This window comes from Vicugna pacos, chromosome 20 (assembly GCF_048564905.1).
Source record: "Vicugna pacos chromosome 20, VicPac4, whole genome shotgun sequence".
Classification (NCBI taxonomy): Eukaryota; Metazoa; Chordata; class Mammalia; order Artiodactyla; family Camelidae; genus Vicugna; species Vicugna pacos.
The window spans coordinates 20,740,297-20,756,020 of NC_133006.1; the positions used below are offsets into that span (position 1 = coordinate 20,740,297).

The window sequence follows — 15,724 nt, forward strand, 5'->3', positions numbered from 1 at the left end:
TACTTTCCTATTCTGTCTCCTACTCCTTCCTTTTTTTGTGGTGCTCTGCGCCCCTGGAGGGCAGTGGTGCACAGACCAGCAGAAAGAGGTGCATCAGTGTTCGTTAAGCGTAGAGTTGGTGTTGAAGGACTTCTACCCCAATACATAATAAGGCTTAATATAAAGTGGAGTGGGTTTGATTTAAATTCAGGTGACTCAAATCAATAATCCAGGAAGACCCAAGTTACCAAGTTTTTTTTTTTTTTTAAATATCCACAGAATTTCCAAAACTATTTTTAAGGATTTCAATCCTTGGCAGTTTTCAAACAGGAAGATGTGACTGATTTTGAAGGCACCTTTGTCTCCCCATTGATACGTCCTCAGGACGGCCTCCATTCCATCCGTCCTAACCGCCAATGAGCCAGGCAAGGTACTCACGTACCAGGGCCGGTACACATCCGTACGTAGCTGTACCTATTTACTGTTTTACAGCTTGTGTTTTTGAGTACTAAGTGCCTGGCACCATGCAAAGCATGTCATGGGTTTAGGTAGGTATCAGCTACACTTTCAGGAGAGTTTTCTAGAAGTTAATAGGGTGGCTGAACAGGCTCCTGTGGCTGCTAAGTGGAAGAGCTGGGACTCAGGCAGTGGGGAGGCCTCAGCCCACAGGCAGTACACAGCTGGCCTTGTACACACAGTATATGCCTGGTCAGAATCCTGTGACACCCTTGCTCTGCCACATTACTTGTAACAGCATGGCGGCTGGCACAGGCCCTTCTGGCTCCTGTAAGTGGTTTATCTCAGACCCTGTGATCATCACCTCTTAAGATCTTGGCTGCCAGGGCCCACCTTAGCAAGCACGAGGGACCTGCTCTCTCCCGCTGTACTCAGCTTTGCAAGAGAGGGGGCATAAAGTGCACTCATATTTTCTTGCTTTATTAAGTGTTGCCTTTTTGTTTTGTGGGAGGTACTGAGGATTGAACCCAGGATCTCATGCATGTTAACCCATGTGCTCTACCACTTGAGCTATACCTTCCCTCAAGTGTTGCCTTTTTAAACACCTTACAACTTCTACAACTCCCTTCATTTAACTCCTAGCTTTGAATATAAACCAACATTTTGGTATGTAAGCTTCCAATCGCTACACATAAAAGTTTTTCCTTTCAATATAATTGGGTCCTAGTTTTACAGCCAGCTTTTTCCTCTCCTTATCTACTGGGAACACTGTTCAAGTACCAGGGGAAGGCGCAAGCTAGACCTGTCACTTTGAGAACCAAAATTTGCTGCTCATCACAAGGATTATGGTTACTTTACCTGCAATTAACTTAAAAGCTAAAATGACAAATCCTTTTTGTGAATACTTTGCATTCATCTTTCGAACACAGATAAAGCTAGTTTTGTGCATTTTAGCTTATGCTTTGGATTAGCCTTTCAGCTTTGGTTCCTTTACCAAAATTTTTTTTTACATTTTTTATTGATTCATAATCATTTTACAGTGTTATGTCAAAACCTTTACCAAAATTAAATGGAGCAAAGTCAAAGGTTGGACCACAGTTACTTCCCACACCAGAAGCTACCTTTCCAGTACTGAGGTGGATGAACTCCCAACAGAAGTTCCCCAGGAAGGGAGAAGGCCTAAGTTTCCAGTTGGATTCCACCCTAAATTCCCCTAGAAAACAGGATCCATGGATCAGTGTTACCAGGTCTTCTAATTTTTTTCCTAAGCATCTCACCTAGTAAACCCTACCCCAAATTTCGTGGTACTCAATTTGGGGTCAAGTATTAGATGGACCAGACTAATCTTGGGTTCCTTGGGATCCATACAGACCAAGACCCCAAATAATTTAGACGGGTTAAAAAAAAAACTCTCCAAACAAAATAAAGAGAAGCAACTTCAGGACATAGGTTAAACATGCTGCTGATGTGAAGGTTCCACCCCTGCCCTTGCACTGGTAACCAGCCGCAGCAGTACAGGTTGGGGCCCTGATCTGCTCCACTGTTTTTCTAAAAGCTTCAGTCCTGATTTAGCAGCCCTAATGTAACATTTTAAGTATCCAAGAGATACTTATCCAAGACTGCAAGGCATTGAAGAAGAATGCCCTGCCTTGTTTGTAGTGAAGGACTAACAAACCTTCACTGGGCCATCAGAGCAGTGCTGTAGCGCACAAGGTCAGCTTCCAAAGCACCTCCCTCCCCATAGCCACAGGAGACAGATAATGGTGGCAGCTGGTTTATTAAGCTGTGCCTTAGTATAGGCGCTGGGGCTTGCCCATGGTGCTTTTAATGTACAAAGCCCGGACATTCTGCCAATTTTTCTTGAGCAATGACACCAGGAAATTGACAGCTAAGTGGATGTTGTACACAAGCTCATCATCTGTCATTTTCACATGGCCAACAGCCACTGCCAGACACAGCACCTATGGGGAGAGGACAGTCAGATCAGGTTAGTGGTTTGATGCAAGAGATCATGAGGGGGTGGGCCCATCTACAAGCCATGTGGCCCATCCATCCCCGCCAGTGACCTAGTGAGCAGTAGTGCTTTTTGGCCCTAGACCAAGATCAGAGCTTTTTGGAAAGCTTCAATCCTGTTATGATGACTATCACAAGTTCTGAATACTCACAGAAATGCAAACCAGAACACCCATTTAGAAAATGTGGGTACACTTCAGGGCCCAGCCACTATCACCACTACTGCTTAACCTATACAACCTCCTCACCTTCTTCATTTGGAACTTGATCGTGGACTTCACTTCATCAACTTTGGCCACCATATTCTCATTGTGGGTCAGCAAGGAAGGGAATTTGCCAGCCTTATTCAGACCTGGGCCCAGGATTCTTGGGATCTGCTTGATCAGAGACTCTGAAGCCAAAAAGGCATCATACTTCTTGGCTGGTGAAGAGAAGCAGCTATTAGACACTTATCTAATGGCCTCTAACCAGCACTCTACCCACCTCTCTAAGCACCAACTCTTTTAAATCCTCTCCCCATTCCAATTTATCTTCATCCTCTGGACTTCTAGTGGCCCAAAATTCACAGGAGACCCACAGCAGCAGCCCAGGCTGACCCATAATCCACATTGCAATGGGAATGTTCACTCATTAGTTAAAACTGGCTTCAAACCCTGCCCTTCCTACTTTCTAGCTACACGACAACTGTGGAAATCTGTTTCTTACCTGTAAAATGCTCAGATCACTTAAGATAAAGATTAAAATGAAAGAACTGGAGCTGTAGGTAGAAATCCAATGCAGAACATACCAGCACCTGACCTGTCAACTTGATTTATCTCGCTTGCTCTAGAAAAGAACCACTCACTGCCTGGCTTCCTTCCCCTATCAAATTAAATCCTCAAAGCAAAATGGAATTTTCACATGGCTAAAAAACACAAGTAACCAACCACAGCAGATCCTTTGTCATGACTACCTTTTTCCTCACTTTAAAATTCAAATAGCAGGAAGTACCAGTATTCTACCACTCTCACGAGAAACTGGCCCTACCCTACCCCTCCATACAAAACCACACCAAGCAAACTCACCCAGCTTCTTAACTAGTTTCTTATTCTTGTTAAGCTTCTTCAGAGCCTCGATGTCCATGTGGGGGATATCCACAGCCTTGGCCTCATCACAATGCTGCTGGTCCCCCAGAACACATACGGAGAACTTGGGGCGGGGAGTAGACTTCAGCCTGCGTTTTGGGGAACAAAAGGTCATGCCCAGCCCTGGGTCAAGGGCAGGTGAAGGGGTCTGGAACCGCTGCAGCACTGAGCCTTACCCAGAGCGTCCACATTCACCAACAGCTAGTCTGGCTTCTCAAACTAGCCGGCGGGCTCGGCCAAGGCCTCCCCACGCCTCCCCTCTTGTTTTAAGACCCAGGGTGGGGGGTCCGTCCAGCCACGCCTGCCCGGAGCAGGGGGTCTGAACTACCCGGGCACTTCAGTGCCGCACGTGCTTGGCCGCCTCGGGCTCAAACGGAGCCTAAAAGGAAGAGACAGGCACGGGGACACTGAGGGCCGGGTGGGGTCAGAACGGTGCCAACCTGACGGTGCCCGAGAAGCGTTTGTCCTTCTGAGGGTCATAGTTCTTCAAGCTGATCTGAAGTTCCACCGTCTCCAAAAACCTTAGAAAAAGTAAGGAGGTTAGCCGGCCGCCCGCGGCTCCTCAAGCCAGCCCTGGCCTGCCCTCCCCGAGGAGTCGGGTACTTACTTCCGGCGCTTGCGCTGGTTCCCGTGCAGGACTTCCCGCACCGCCTCGTACAGGGTGTCGCGGGAGACCTTGCTGCTGCAAGAGAGAAGCAAAACGAGCGCTCAGGACCCGGGAGCAGCGGGTCAAGCCCTCTGCGTGTCCAAAGCCGCAGGCTTCGAGCGGCGCAGCTGACTATGACGTACTCCCCGGGGATTCCGGACACCGCGTGGGGCGATTTAGGCCTGAGAACCAGATGCAAGCCCCGGGAAAGAGGAACCCTACTGACGGCCGCCTGCAGGCTAAAGCCTGGAAAGAAAAGCCCCGCAGAGAAGTAGGGGCAAGGACCCCCGACCCCACCCGCAATGTCTTCCTCCCAACAGGAGCACCTGTTGACGCGGATGAATGCGGATACCACCCGAAAGCACCACTCACCTCATGATGCCTCGCTCTGCGAAAACAGGGAAAAAGACAAACTCTGCTCGCGCATGCGTTCAAATAGGGCCTTATTCTCGCGAGAGATACCTACTTCCGGTGGCTTCCTTCTTGAGCACGGTCAGGCAACTCAGTCCCGGGGTTGGGGGGCGCCGCCCGCGGCCGCGAGAGGGCGCCACCGGCGCGCGTTGCATCTTTAGACCCGCGCGCGGCGACCCGAGATGCGGCGGTGACGGGGGCCCCGTGGCAACTTAGTATACCCACTTTCGCGCCGGCTGCTACCAGGCTCTTAGGGAAGAGACCGGGTCCAGGGCTCAAGCTGCAGGAGTTACACTACTAGGCACCGCACTGTGACGGCCGCCAGAAGTATTGCAGTTCCTGCACGTTTGTCGCTCAAACCTGCCCCCGCTTCCTCCTGCCTTCCACACCTGCTTGTTCTCAAAAGCTGGCTTTACTCCTGACCTCTCTGCCTCACCTTGTTCTAGCGCGGGCTCATGGCCCCCGAGGAGGTTGTGAGAAGGGAAACGTCAAGAGCTGTTCCGGCCCCTCAGGGTCTGCAGTGGGGAAGAGCGGGGAAGGTTCTGTAATGAACTTTCACCTGATAGTTGACTCAGTAACATCTACAGGTTAAGTGTTTACTATGAATAAGGCACCTAGCTAAGTGCTTTGGGAATAAATATGAAGATGTAAAACACACGCCTACAGTATTGCATACCCCTTCTGCCTGTCCAACAGGCCCCATCCTCTGCTCTGTCCACAGTAACCCCAGGAGCCCCTCAGATCCCGCCTCAAATACCACCTGCCCCAAAAGCCTTCTCCAGCTCCAGGCTGATCACTCCCACCTTCAGTCCCCCTCCCCACAGTGCTCAGGAGTCCCCTGCTCAACAGACAGCTCTGGTAGGGTTGGGGTGCGTGGTGTCACATTATCTGGCACACAGAACGTGAATGAACTTGGGACTTCTACCACCTTCCCTTAACAGAACACTTCATAGGGAAAAAGACGCCGCTAGCCACTGACGGGGTGGCGGGACAGAGGTGGTGGTGGTGGTGTGTTTTCAACAAATACTCAGTTAAGACGAAGGCAGGTCCTGCTTCTAATAAGACATAATTGAGCCTCCTGTTTTTAATAAAATACTGTTGATAAATTATTATTCAAGTCAGAAACAAGAACACAGAAGATCGTTAACATACACCTGAGAATAAGAGATTTGTGCTGAGCACACAGGTCCCCCAGAGCTCCTGGAGTATCATTCGTCCGCTCTGCGTCTGGTTGGACCCTACTGAGGCCTACCTTAAAGTTTCTGTCCCCACAGCCTGAGGGAGAAGTGACAAGGAGGGAGCTCACAGTCAGCAGCCCTTAGTAATATAGTTCATCCAGTCCCCGAAGACTGGGACCCTCCCTGCTGGCTGGGAGGCCCAGATGACCTCTCTGCAGCCTGCTGCCCAGAGGCAGGTGATCCCTAGGAAGGCCAAGCTCAACCTTTACCCCACATGAGGAGTCAGGATGAGGTGCCCAGGGCCGAAGTGTCCTTTAGGAAGCTGGTGAGGGAGCTCCAGGAGGGTGGTCCCTTGGTGGATGGTCAGAGGGCCAGATGTCTCAGGGCAGCCTGCAGGGACTTCCTCAGGAATGTGGTGTTGAACTCGATGGCTGCGGCCAGGCCCAGTCTCTGGATCTCAGTGATCTGGAAAGAAGAATCCTGTCAGGACTTCACCAGCTGATCCCTCCCCTCTGCCCTCTTCCCTGGGGCTGTTTAGTTAGAAGATAGGAATCCAGGACACAAGGACAATAGGAGGCAATGACTCCCTGAGCAATCTAACCTCATTATCTCACCATGGTTAAGCAAGGTCTTTGGATTCAGGTAACCCTGGGTAAGATACTAACTGCACAAATTGCTAAGTCAGTCACATTAATAACTGCTGACAATCATTAGGTGCTTACTATGTGGCAGCACTTTCTATGCATTACTTCATGTAATCCTCACAACCCTCCCATTTTATAGATGAGGAGACTGAGGTTCAGAGACACTCCATTGTGGCTGCCACTTTCCCTCTGGGCCACACTTTTCCTTCCCTGACCTGTTGCTACAACCTCCTGACAGGTCTTTACCCTCTATCTTCACTCTCCAATACCCACTCCTTACAAAGGCCAGACGCTTCTTTATAGAATGCAAATCTGACCAAGTCACTCCAGCTGAAGGCCCCAAGATAACTCCTGATGCCTCATACTGGAGGCCCTTCTTCCAGGATCTACAGAGAGTTTCCAGAGGATCCAGGAATCTCCTGAAATTGTGCATCAGATGTGCATTCATATTTTCATTTTCCTGGGAGGATGTCTAGCTTTCATCAAATCATCAAAGGGGCCTGTGACTCCTCAGAGAAGGGTAAAGAGCCAATAGCCAAGAACACCTGGCCTTCAGGACTAAGTCCAAGCTCCTCCCAACCTGTAGGGCCCTCCATAAGATGCTACCATGTCCTGGCAGGGCAGTGTGACCTTGGGCAGGTTACTTTAACCCGAGTCTCAATTTCCTCACCTATGAAACGGAGCTAGTAATAGTATCTTCTCATAGGACTAACACGGAATAAACCAGCAAGTTAACATACGTAAAGGGCTTAGAACGGGGGGCCTAGGACATAGCAGGGGCTATGCAAGTATTAGCTCTCAGTATTTTAGCTCTCTAACCTCATCTCCTACCACCATCCACTCTCAAGTTTTTAGGCCCCAGCTATCTGCAGATCCCCTCTGACATTCACGCTCACCGTATTTCTTTTACCTGGAATGCCCTTTACTCCATCTCAGCCCTTGACCAACAGGCACCCTTAAGAGTCAGAAAGCCTGTCCCAGCTCCCAACCACAAAGTTTAGTTGGCCCCTCCTCCTCTGTCATCAAATGCCCTGTGCACACCTCTCACCTGGCTCCTACCATATATTACAATGATCTGTGTATCACCTCTCTCCCCTCTCACTAGCCTGGCACCAGGGTAGAGGGTCAAGTCAAGGACAGGGACTGCATCATGGTCACTATTGATCCCCCAGTGCCCCATGTAGTATTTGGCCCACTGTGGTTTTGGCTGGATGAAGGATCTCCTAAGCAGTCTCATTCCCCAGCTGGGCTTGAGGTCCTGGCAGATATTCATACATCCCCCTGGCAGGCTCAGAGCAGCAGGACCAACCCTCGTGGCCAAATGAACACTCACATTAGCCTGATACTTGGTCATCACGGTCAGCATGAGCTTGGCATAGGCCATTGACATGGTGGCTGCTGGCCCCTCTTTATAAAGTTTCTCCATCAACACATTGAACTTCTCAGGCGGCATCTCCACCTGCACACATTAGGAGATGGGACAGTAGCACAAGTTAGGGCCCTAGATTCAATTTCTAACTCTACCACTTCCTAACTAGGTGATCCTGGACTGGTCACTTAAGCCAACTAAGCCTCAGTATCCACATCTGCAAAATGGGACTCATAATATTTAACTCTGAAGACTGAGAAAAGGATTAAATGAGATAATGCACATAAAGCCCGGCACATAAGTCTCAGAAAACAGTGGCTACAATTGCAAAGGCTCAGATTAGGACCAAAGGAAGGCCAAACAACTAGCGTGGTTTAGTGGTTGAAGATGTAAGGAGAGGTCCCAAGGGGTACTGCCAGCATAATAACAATAGCTCTTCAAAGCAGTAATTTAGTACACACTTATTATGCATTTGGTACCATTCTGAGCACATGACACCACTTACACCATTTAAGCCTGACCCCAACTTTGTAGGGTAGGTGCTATGATTGCTCCCCTTTTGCAGATAAGGAAACTGAGACATAAAGAGGTTAGGTCAACTACCTAAGTTATAAACACATGAGTCAGAATTTTAGGTACTGACATGGAAAAATTGCCAAAAAATCCTGTCAAATTAAAAAGGCAAAGAACAGAAGAGTAATGACCTTGGTATGTTACCATCTATGTAAAAAGCAGAGGAAAAGTAAATTTAAACATGTGTCCTTGTTTATATAAGACATCTCTGGGAGTGTTCTGTAACTGGTAACACTGATTAGTCCTGGGGAGGGGAATCTGGATGGCTAGAGGGAAATTTTTCACTATATCCTTTTAAGCTTTCAAAATTTTTGAACATATGAATCTATTACCTATTCAAAAATAAAATTAAATTTGTACTCACACATCAGAAAGTCCCTCCCCAAGGCCACACAGCATAAGAAGCAGAGCTGGGATCCACCATGCAGTCAGCTCTCTGCTACTAACCTTCCAGCCCCAGGACTCTCCCACTGTCATGGGGCACCCTACTGGAGGGCAGCTGTCCTGCTTGCCCCTCCATTACCTGCACCAAAGGGGTCAGAAACCCAGGAGCCCCACCCCCGTTCACAGCACTGCAGCACTTCTTTGCCCACTCTTCGCACCGCAGCCTGCTCACCTGCCGCTCCAGGAGTGATTGCAACACCAAGAAAGACTCCTCCTTCCACGGCAGCTCCAGGATCTGTCTGCAAACACAAGCCCCAGTGAGAAAAGCCCAGACTCCCACCCACGCCTGGATATCTACTGCTCCTGCCCCGAGGCAGGGAAAGGCCCTGGAGACAGCCAAGACTCTCAGTCAACAGAGGAAGTAGTCAGAGCCTCCTGATGCTGGTGGCCACCTGGTGAGCCCATACTCAGTGCAGGGAAGGCCACAGCCCAAGTACTCCAGAGCTGACAGTGAAGGATCTGGTAATGATGTATAAAGGTCTCCTGAAAAAAAGACTGCATCCTGTTTTCACAGTGAGGTCCTCTCCAGCTACACCTCCTTCTCTGCTGTGCAGTCCTCAGCTGGTCTGGAAAGGCAGAATGTCACATGGAAACAGTGTGGCTTCTTGGTTGCACAGACTTGGGTTTGATCCCAGGCTTTTTCACTTACTGGCTGTGTGACTTCTGGCCAGGTCCCTTAACCTCTCCGAGCTTCAGTTTTTCCATCTCTAAGGTGACAGCAGCACTGACCTCACAGGATTGCATGAAGATTAACTGAAGTAATGAATCTAAAGCACAGAAAAGTGCTTGATAACTGGCAGTTGATATTATTTTAAAGACTGTCACCTTCTCACATTATACTTAGCATTTTCTATTTCACATTGGTGTCCAATGACTGTTTCTTGATTCCCCAATTTTAATACCCAAACTTAACACCAATTTAATAACAATTTTTGAACACTTACTAGGTGCCAAATCCTGTGCTGAGTTCTTTATACTTAATATCTAGAAAAATCCTATGGAATGAATACATATTATCCCTATTTTTTGTATGTGGAAACAGAGGCTCAGAAGGATGGACTAACCTGTTTGAATTCACATATTTAAATCTAAGACAAGGCTGAGACTGTAAACTATGTCTGTCTGACTCCAAAGCCAGCGCTCTGAGCCACTGTGCCACGTTCCAGCTATGCCGTGAACTCCAGAGCAGGAGCACCAGCGTCTTCTCTGCATTCCCTGGGCACCTGACTGGAACCCTGAGCTTGGGAAGGCACACGGGAAGTCAACTTGCACAGGCCCATGGGGTTCAGGGCAGTGACAGGGGGCGTTGGCTGTGCTGCTGCCCGTCTTTTGGGCACAGGGTCTGATGCCCAGCCAGCTCCCGTCCCAGAACTGCGAGCGGGCTTGGAGAAGGGGGTGGGGGCAGCATGAGGGCCTGTGTACTCACCCCAGCATCAGAACCTGCATGTCTGGCTCTAGGGCCTTGTCCTTCATAAGGCAACACAGTAATTCGGTTTGAGCTGGACCTGGGTAGGGGACAGCAGAGGGGAGAAGTCTAGGAGAAAACAGCAGGAAAGAATGGGGCTAGCGGGGAACAAAATGCCTGGCTCATTAAAGGGGCATCATCAGGAAGCCAACAGATATCTTTATTCATTGAATATTCACCTCCTGTCTGGGCCACCCTGGGGTAAAGGTGCTGGGAACAGAGAGGGAAGAGCTACCAGGCCTGGGACTGGTTCCAGAATTACCTGTTCTTGGAGCTTGGAGTACAGGGCCAAGGAGGGCTCTGCAGACAGCGTAGGTATACTTGGTACAGAAGGCGGTCAGGGCGGTTGTGAGCAGGCGGGAGGCTGAGGAAGTAAGGGAGAGAATCTACAACCAATGGGAAGGAAAATATTAATTTCTTCTTCCCGTCAATAAATGTTTATCAGACACGTATTTCAGATGCTGACACGTTACAGAGGAAAAAAATCTTTTATCTAGGACTAACATGGACTCACTCATTGGAAAGGACATATAGCTCCGTTCCCCAGGTCCCAAATCCCTAATCCCAAATCCCAATTCCTTCAGCTTCCGGAAGGGTCAGGGGCCCAAGAGGGGAGTTAGCTGTCATGTGGTAGATGTCCCAGGACAGGCCAGATGCAAGGCTGGGAACCCTGTCTCCTACCCTTCTGAGGGGTCAGGCTCTCTCCCTCATTGTCCCTGGCACTCCAAGTGCATTCCAGTGCACCTACCCGTCCAAGAAAGAGGCTCCTGGTCAGCACAGTAGCATTGCTTAGGCTGAGATCTGGGGAAAGGGCCAGCAGCCAGGTGCAGAGCTGCAGAAGGCCAGCGTCTGAGAGCTGTGGGAGCTGCAGCTGGGCACACAGCAGGTCCACCTGCCAAGGAGGAGGGATGACACTGGGACACTCAGTCTGACTCTGCTGGGCTGTGTCAAGCCAACCAGGTGGCAGAAGGGGCGGGGCAAGGGCACTCCAGGGTCAGGAAAGGCTGGGAGAGCTGCCCTATGGGGAGGAACCAAGGGCTAAAAGAAACCACTCAGGGTGACCCCTGCCCCTGAGAGACCAAACAACCCAACAAAATCCCCTCCCCAAGTTCCCACATGAGGCAGGGAAACACAAACTGAAATGGAAGAAGGCTGGGGAGAGGGAATGTGTCCTCAGGCCCAGGCAGCCTTTCTGACTCACCTGGCTGGGACTGCATTCGTGGAGAAGCTGCAGCTCAACTGGTGGGGCACCCTCCAATCCCTCCAATCCCTGGGAAGGCAAGTCCCATGTTAGGGCTGGCTGGGCCCTCAGCTGCCCCTTTGACTGGCAGAGTGGGTGACTGAGGCCCCCCAAAGGTGCTACTAGAAGAGAAGGACTCATCTGAGGTTAGACAACAAACTTGGGCCAAAAGCAGCCTTTGCAGTGACTGTCCTCGGACCTTCTCTCCACCCCCCTCACCCAAATGGCCTGTGCCTCACTGCACTGGGACTTCCCCGGGCACAGCTGAGGTCCAGGCAGAAGGTTGAAGAAGGGCTCTGGGGAGCAGGGTCAGGCCAGTCACCTCCCCGAAGGTCCTGAGCAGCTGCTGCATCCTGGGAACCTGATCCTGCAGAGGAGAGCCCAGTCATTGCCAAGTCCCTGCCTGCATAGGGTGGCCCCAAGCCCTGTCCCAGACCACTCTCTGAGGAGGCCCCCGGTCAGTGGGAGCTAGTAGGCAAAGATGACTCATGACAGCCAAGAATATGAAGCCTGAACCTTGAAAAGTGCTTAAGAACTCAAACTAGACAAGGCTCCTGTAAATCCATCTGTATAGACTCATCTTCTCTGCATCCATCCTAATGGGGGCAGACCCAGGCCTTGGGCTGGAAGGACAGGCTGGATGCTGGCACCATTCCCCCTATTCCCATAAGATGGGGTGGTGGGGGTGGCTTCAGAGCCTCTCCTTTTACCTGATACCCTTTAGCCTCACGTTATTGATCATTAGGTTAAGGGTTCCCACTCCCAATAACGCCCTTCCTCACCCCCTCCTCAGAGTCTGTGGAGCAGAAACTACGTTCCCTCCACCCCACCCTCCTTCCCCTTGCTCCACGGACTAGTCATCCCAAATGGGAAATAGCATCCCAGTGGGCTTTCACCCTGTATAAACCCCCACTCCTGAGGGGTCACTCTAAACCAGCCTCCTCATCCTAGTACCTGGATAGCTTTGGGCAACTCCAAACTCTCAGGTAGGCCCTTAGCATCCTCTAGACTTGGAGCAGCCTCACTGGGCTCAGCCCCCATGGCAGGCTGCTTCTTAATGGGTGATGCACCTCCTCCATCAGCCAGGGACTCCAAAGATTCATGTTCAGGTCTTGCTTCCTGATGACCTGCCTCTTTCTCTTCTTCCTTTTCCAAACACCGAAACCTTTTGGGGGCCCTTTCCCCATCAGGACTGGCAGACTCTTCCTCTGGCCCCTTTCTGCGTTTCCCAGGCCACTGGGAGTCCTTGTCCTTCTCTTCTTCCTTTTTGGGGTCTGGAGCATGGGGCCATCTCAGCTTCCTGCCCCCTTGGCCCAGCTGCCTACACAGGCCTTGGAGTTGTCTCTGGCACCTTGCAGATAGTGGGGATGCTCCCTCAGTGGAGGCCCCAACACCCAGATCCTTTCGCAGCAATTCCCCAAGGGCCCGGAGCCAGAGATCAGGGTCAGGGCTTGGGTCCTGGTGTGCAATCTGCAGTACAGGGAGGAGACTGCTTTCAGGCAGTGATGGCCAAACAGCCATCAGCAGAGACATCAGATTCCTTTGGCATAATGGGGGCAATCGTAGCAGCAGCGGTTTCCTGGATAGCAGAGGGAGAACAAGCAGTTAAGAGTATCTTGCTGAAAGGAATACAGGGCAGACTGGGCAGAGCTAGAGGCTAGATGGCAATGGACAGACTGGGAGCCAGCAGCTGTAAGTCAGTTTGGATGGAGAGGGGCTAGCACGGGAGTCATTCAACAAGTGTCCATTGAGCATCTATTCTATGGTAGGCCCTGCTCTTTGACATCACCTATTCCAGCTCAAAAATTCCCCTATAATAGATCCATGCTTGCTTTATATATACACATATATATGTATATAAAACCCTTCCCCAAACTTGAGGTAAAAATACTACTCCCAAATGCTGTGCTATGCTTAGTCTGCAAGCATAGGGAGCAAGGCCTGTGCTCCCCTTGGCAATCCCCTGGAGCTCACAGGGTCACACCAGTCCAGCTCTGATGTTCCTTTCACCAAACTGAGTTCCTGAGACATGGAGGCAGTCTCCTTTCTCTGTGTCCTGGTACCTAGCACAGCACCAGCCCATAGAAGGCACTTGGTGCACATTTACTGAATGAATGAACTCTCTGGGAATAAGTGTTCCAAGATCAGCAAGACTGCTGAGGACAATGTAGCTGTCTGTAATGTTACAAAGGCATGAATCCAGATATTGTGTGACCTGACGCTTGTTGGCGTGGCAAGCAGGTCATGGGTGCATCTAGCCTATCACCCATCATGCCTCTGCTCCCCTCCATTCATGACTTAACGGGGCTGTTCCTCACACACAGAGGCACTTGGGATACGTGAGAGAGGAAAGCAACCCTGACTTCTATTTTTGTATGTGGAAAAAAACACTAAGTGAGAGAAAAAGGAGAGTAAAAGTTAAAAAGATGGTCAATTTGTGGTGGAGGATACTGGGAGTAAAGAAGTGGGGGAGATCCTACTTCAAGGACTTAAAATTTTTGTGTGTGGACCCCCTTACCAGAATGATTTAAATGCATAAAATAAAATACATAGAATTACAAAATAAAACAATTACAACAATTATACTGAAGTAAAGTTCTATCCAGGACTCTAGGTTAAGTCCTTTTCTCTTACTCAGTCCAGAAACAGCCAGATAGCTGGACAAACGTTTCTATACCCTTCAATTTGGGGCTTCTAAAAATTCTCTTGAAAGAAATGGAATGTGGGAAGAAATTATTAGAACTTATATTTCTACTTATCTAAAACATAATAAATTATTAGAAATGTTTAATATATGGACTGGCCTTCTATATTCCAGTCCAATTCTTAGAGAGGGGTATCCAAGGAGAGTAGGAGGTCTGCTCTTCTGCCCTCTAAACGCTGAAGGTGGCACCTCCCTCCCTTTCTGCATTTTAGTTGACTATGATAGTTAAGTGATCTATGTATGAATGCTGTATTATCTTTAACAAACCAAACCCTCACAAAATGGACACATGGCTTTTAAGGATGCCTGAAAAGAACCTGAATATCAATAACGAAAGTACAACCTAGTAAAAAAAATGTCAGAGCTGACACTTCTGCTCCTAGTAGGAATTCTTAGCCACATAAAGAGGGCAAGTTCCAAGTCATCCAAAAGACTAGAAATTACCAAGAACACCATCCTTAAGGGAAGAGGGTTTGCCTTAAAATCTGTATCATGCTTTGAAAAATTGATAATATAAAGCCACCACGATCAGATGTTTAATGTCATTTACCACTTCTAAATTTCTATTTTTGTATGCCTAACTGTACATATTTTGACGCACGTGTTCGCTTTACACACATAAAGTACACCTATACTGAGGGAAGGGATCGAGTTTTTTAAGAGAAGTAAGTGACCAGTATCAACTGGAGTCCACTGACAGATTCATTTACACTTAACCAAAGGCCCGAGTCTTCTGTCTAGGTATGCCGCACCAGCCGGCATCCAGCAGGTAGTCAACGAAGGTCTGCTGGCTGCCTCTCCTCACGGGCTGCGTGGCAGGGACCCGCTTGCTGAGGGGAAGTCAGTAGCCTCTCTCTGCCTCGGTATTCTCATCTAGAGAAGGAATGTTCAGCCAGCCCTTGCCGCACACGACCGTGGAAGATGAAGGGCGGTGCCCCTGGCCGCCGAGACCAGCAGGGAAGGAGGAACGTGGGCTGACTTACAGCTCCAGGCGGCAGTCCGGGCCCTCCACCACGGGCTCCTCCCGGCACAGCGCCTCGAGGACCCGACCCCAGCCGAAGGGCTCTCCGCCGCGGCCGGTCACCGCCCGCAGCACCCGCAGACCGCGCCGCGCCCCGTCAGGCCCCGACTGCAGCGCCTGTAGCAGAAGTCGGGCGGGGGCCTCCAGCTGCGCCCAGGGCGCCTGCTCCGCGCCCTCAGCCTGAGCGGGCACGGCCTTCGGGGCCTCCATGCCCGGGGCCCGGAAGCCACACTGCCGCACTCTGGTTTCGGGACTCAGCACCCATACCACGGTAGAAGGAGAAAGACGCCAGCGCCAGCCCCAAAGCGGCAGCAAGTCTCCTCGCGCGCCCGCCACATTCCCTTCTCAGCTCTCGAGAACGTGCTCGGATTTGCGTCCGGCATCGGACAAGGAAGGGAGGGGGAGGAGCGGCCGGAGAGGCACGGGGGCGAGGCACGAGGGCAGGCCGGAAGGGGCG

The 15,724-nt window shown here is 50.2% G+C and overlaps 2 protein-coding genes across 12 annotated transcripts; both read right to left on the reverse strand.

Annotated features, from left to right (window-relative positions):
- Positions 1–2,193: 2,193 nt before the first annotated feature.
- RPL10A (ribosomal protein L10a) lies at positions 2,194–4,671 on the reverse strand. The gene is made up of 6 exons (XM_072945166.1): positions 4,591–4,671; positions 4,180–4,254; positions 4,013–4,093; positions 3,513–3,661; positions 2,697–2,869; positions 2,194–2,396 (listed from the first exon to the last, which is right to left on the reverse strand). Exons 1-6 carry the CDS (start codon positions 4,593–4,595, stop codon positions 2,226–2,228), a joined length of 654 nt encoding a protein of 217 aa, XP_072801267.1. The 5' UTR covers positions 4,596–4,671; the 3' UTR covers positions 2,194–2,225.
- A 1,027-nt stretch (positions 4,672–5,698) lies between these two features.
- FANCE (FA complementation group E) lies at positions 5,699–15,676 on the reverse strand. 11 transcript variants are annotated; one of them, XR_012062182.1, is made up of 10 exons: positions 15,230–15,676; positions 12,497–13,121; positions 11,865–11,909; positions 11,504–11,572; positions 11,051–11,194; positions 10,565–10,688; positions 10,264–10,342; positions 9,010–9,072; positions 7,785–7,910; positions 5,699–6,272 (listed from the first exon to the last, which is right to left on the reverse strand). XR_012062182.1 is itself a non-coding variant. In XM_072945161.1 (10 exons), the coding sequence occupies exons 1-10, from the start codon at positions 15,475–15,477 to the stop codon at positions 6,171–6,173; spliced, it is 1,629 nt and encodes a 542-aa protein (XP_072801262.1). In that variant the 5' UTR covers positions 15,478–15,676; the 3' UTR covers positions 5,699–6,170. The 11 variants fall into 11 exon arrangements, 4 of the variants coding, with proteins under 4 accessions (XP_072801262.1, XP_072801266.1, XP_072801264.1 ...); XM_072945161.1 differs by having other exon boundaries at positions 9,010–9,076; XM_072945165.1 differs by lacking the exon at positions 15,230–15,676 and adding an exon at positions 14,999–15,223 and having other exon boundaries at positions 9,010–9,076.
- Positions 15,677–15,724: the final 48 nt, after the last annotated feature.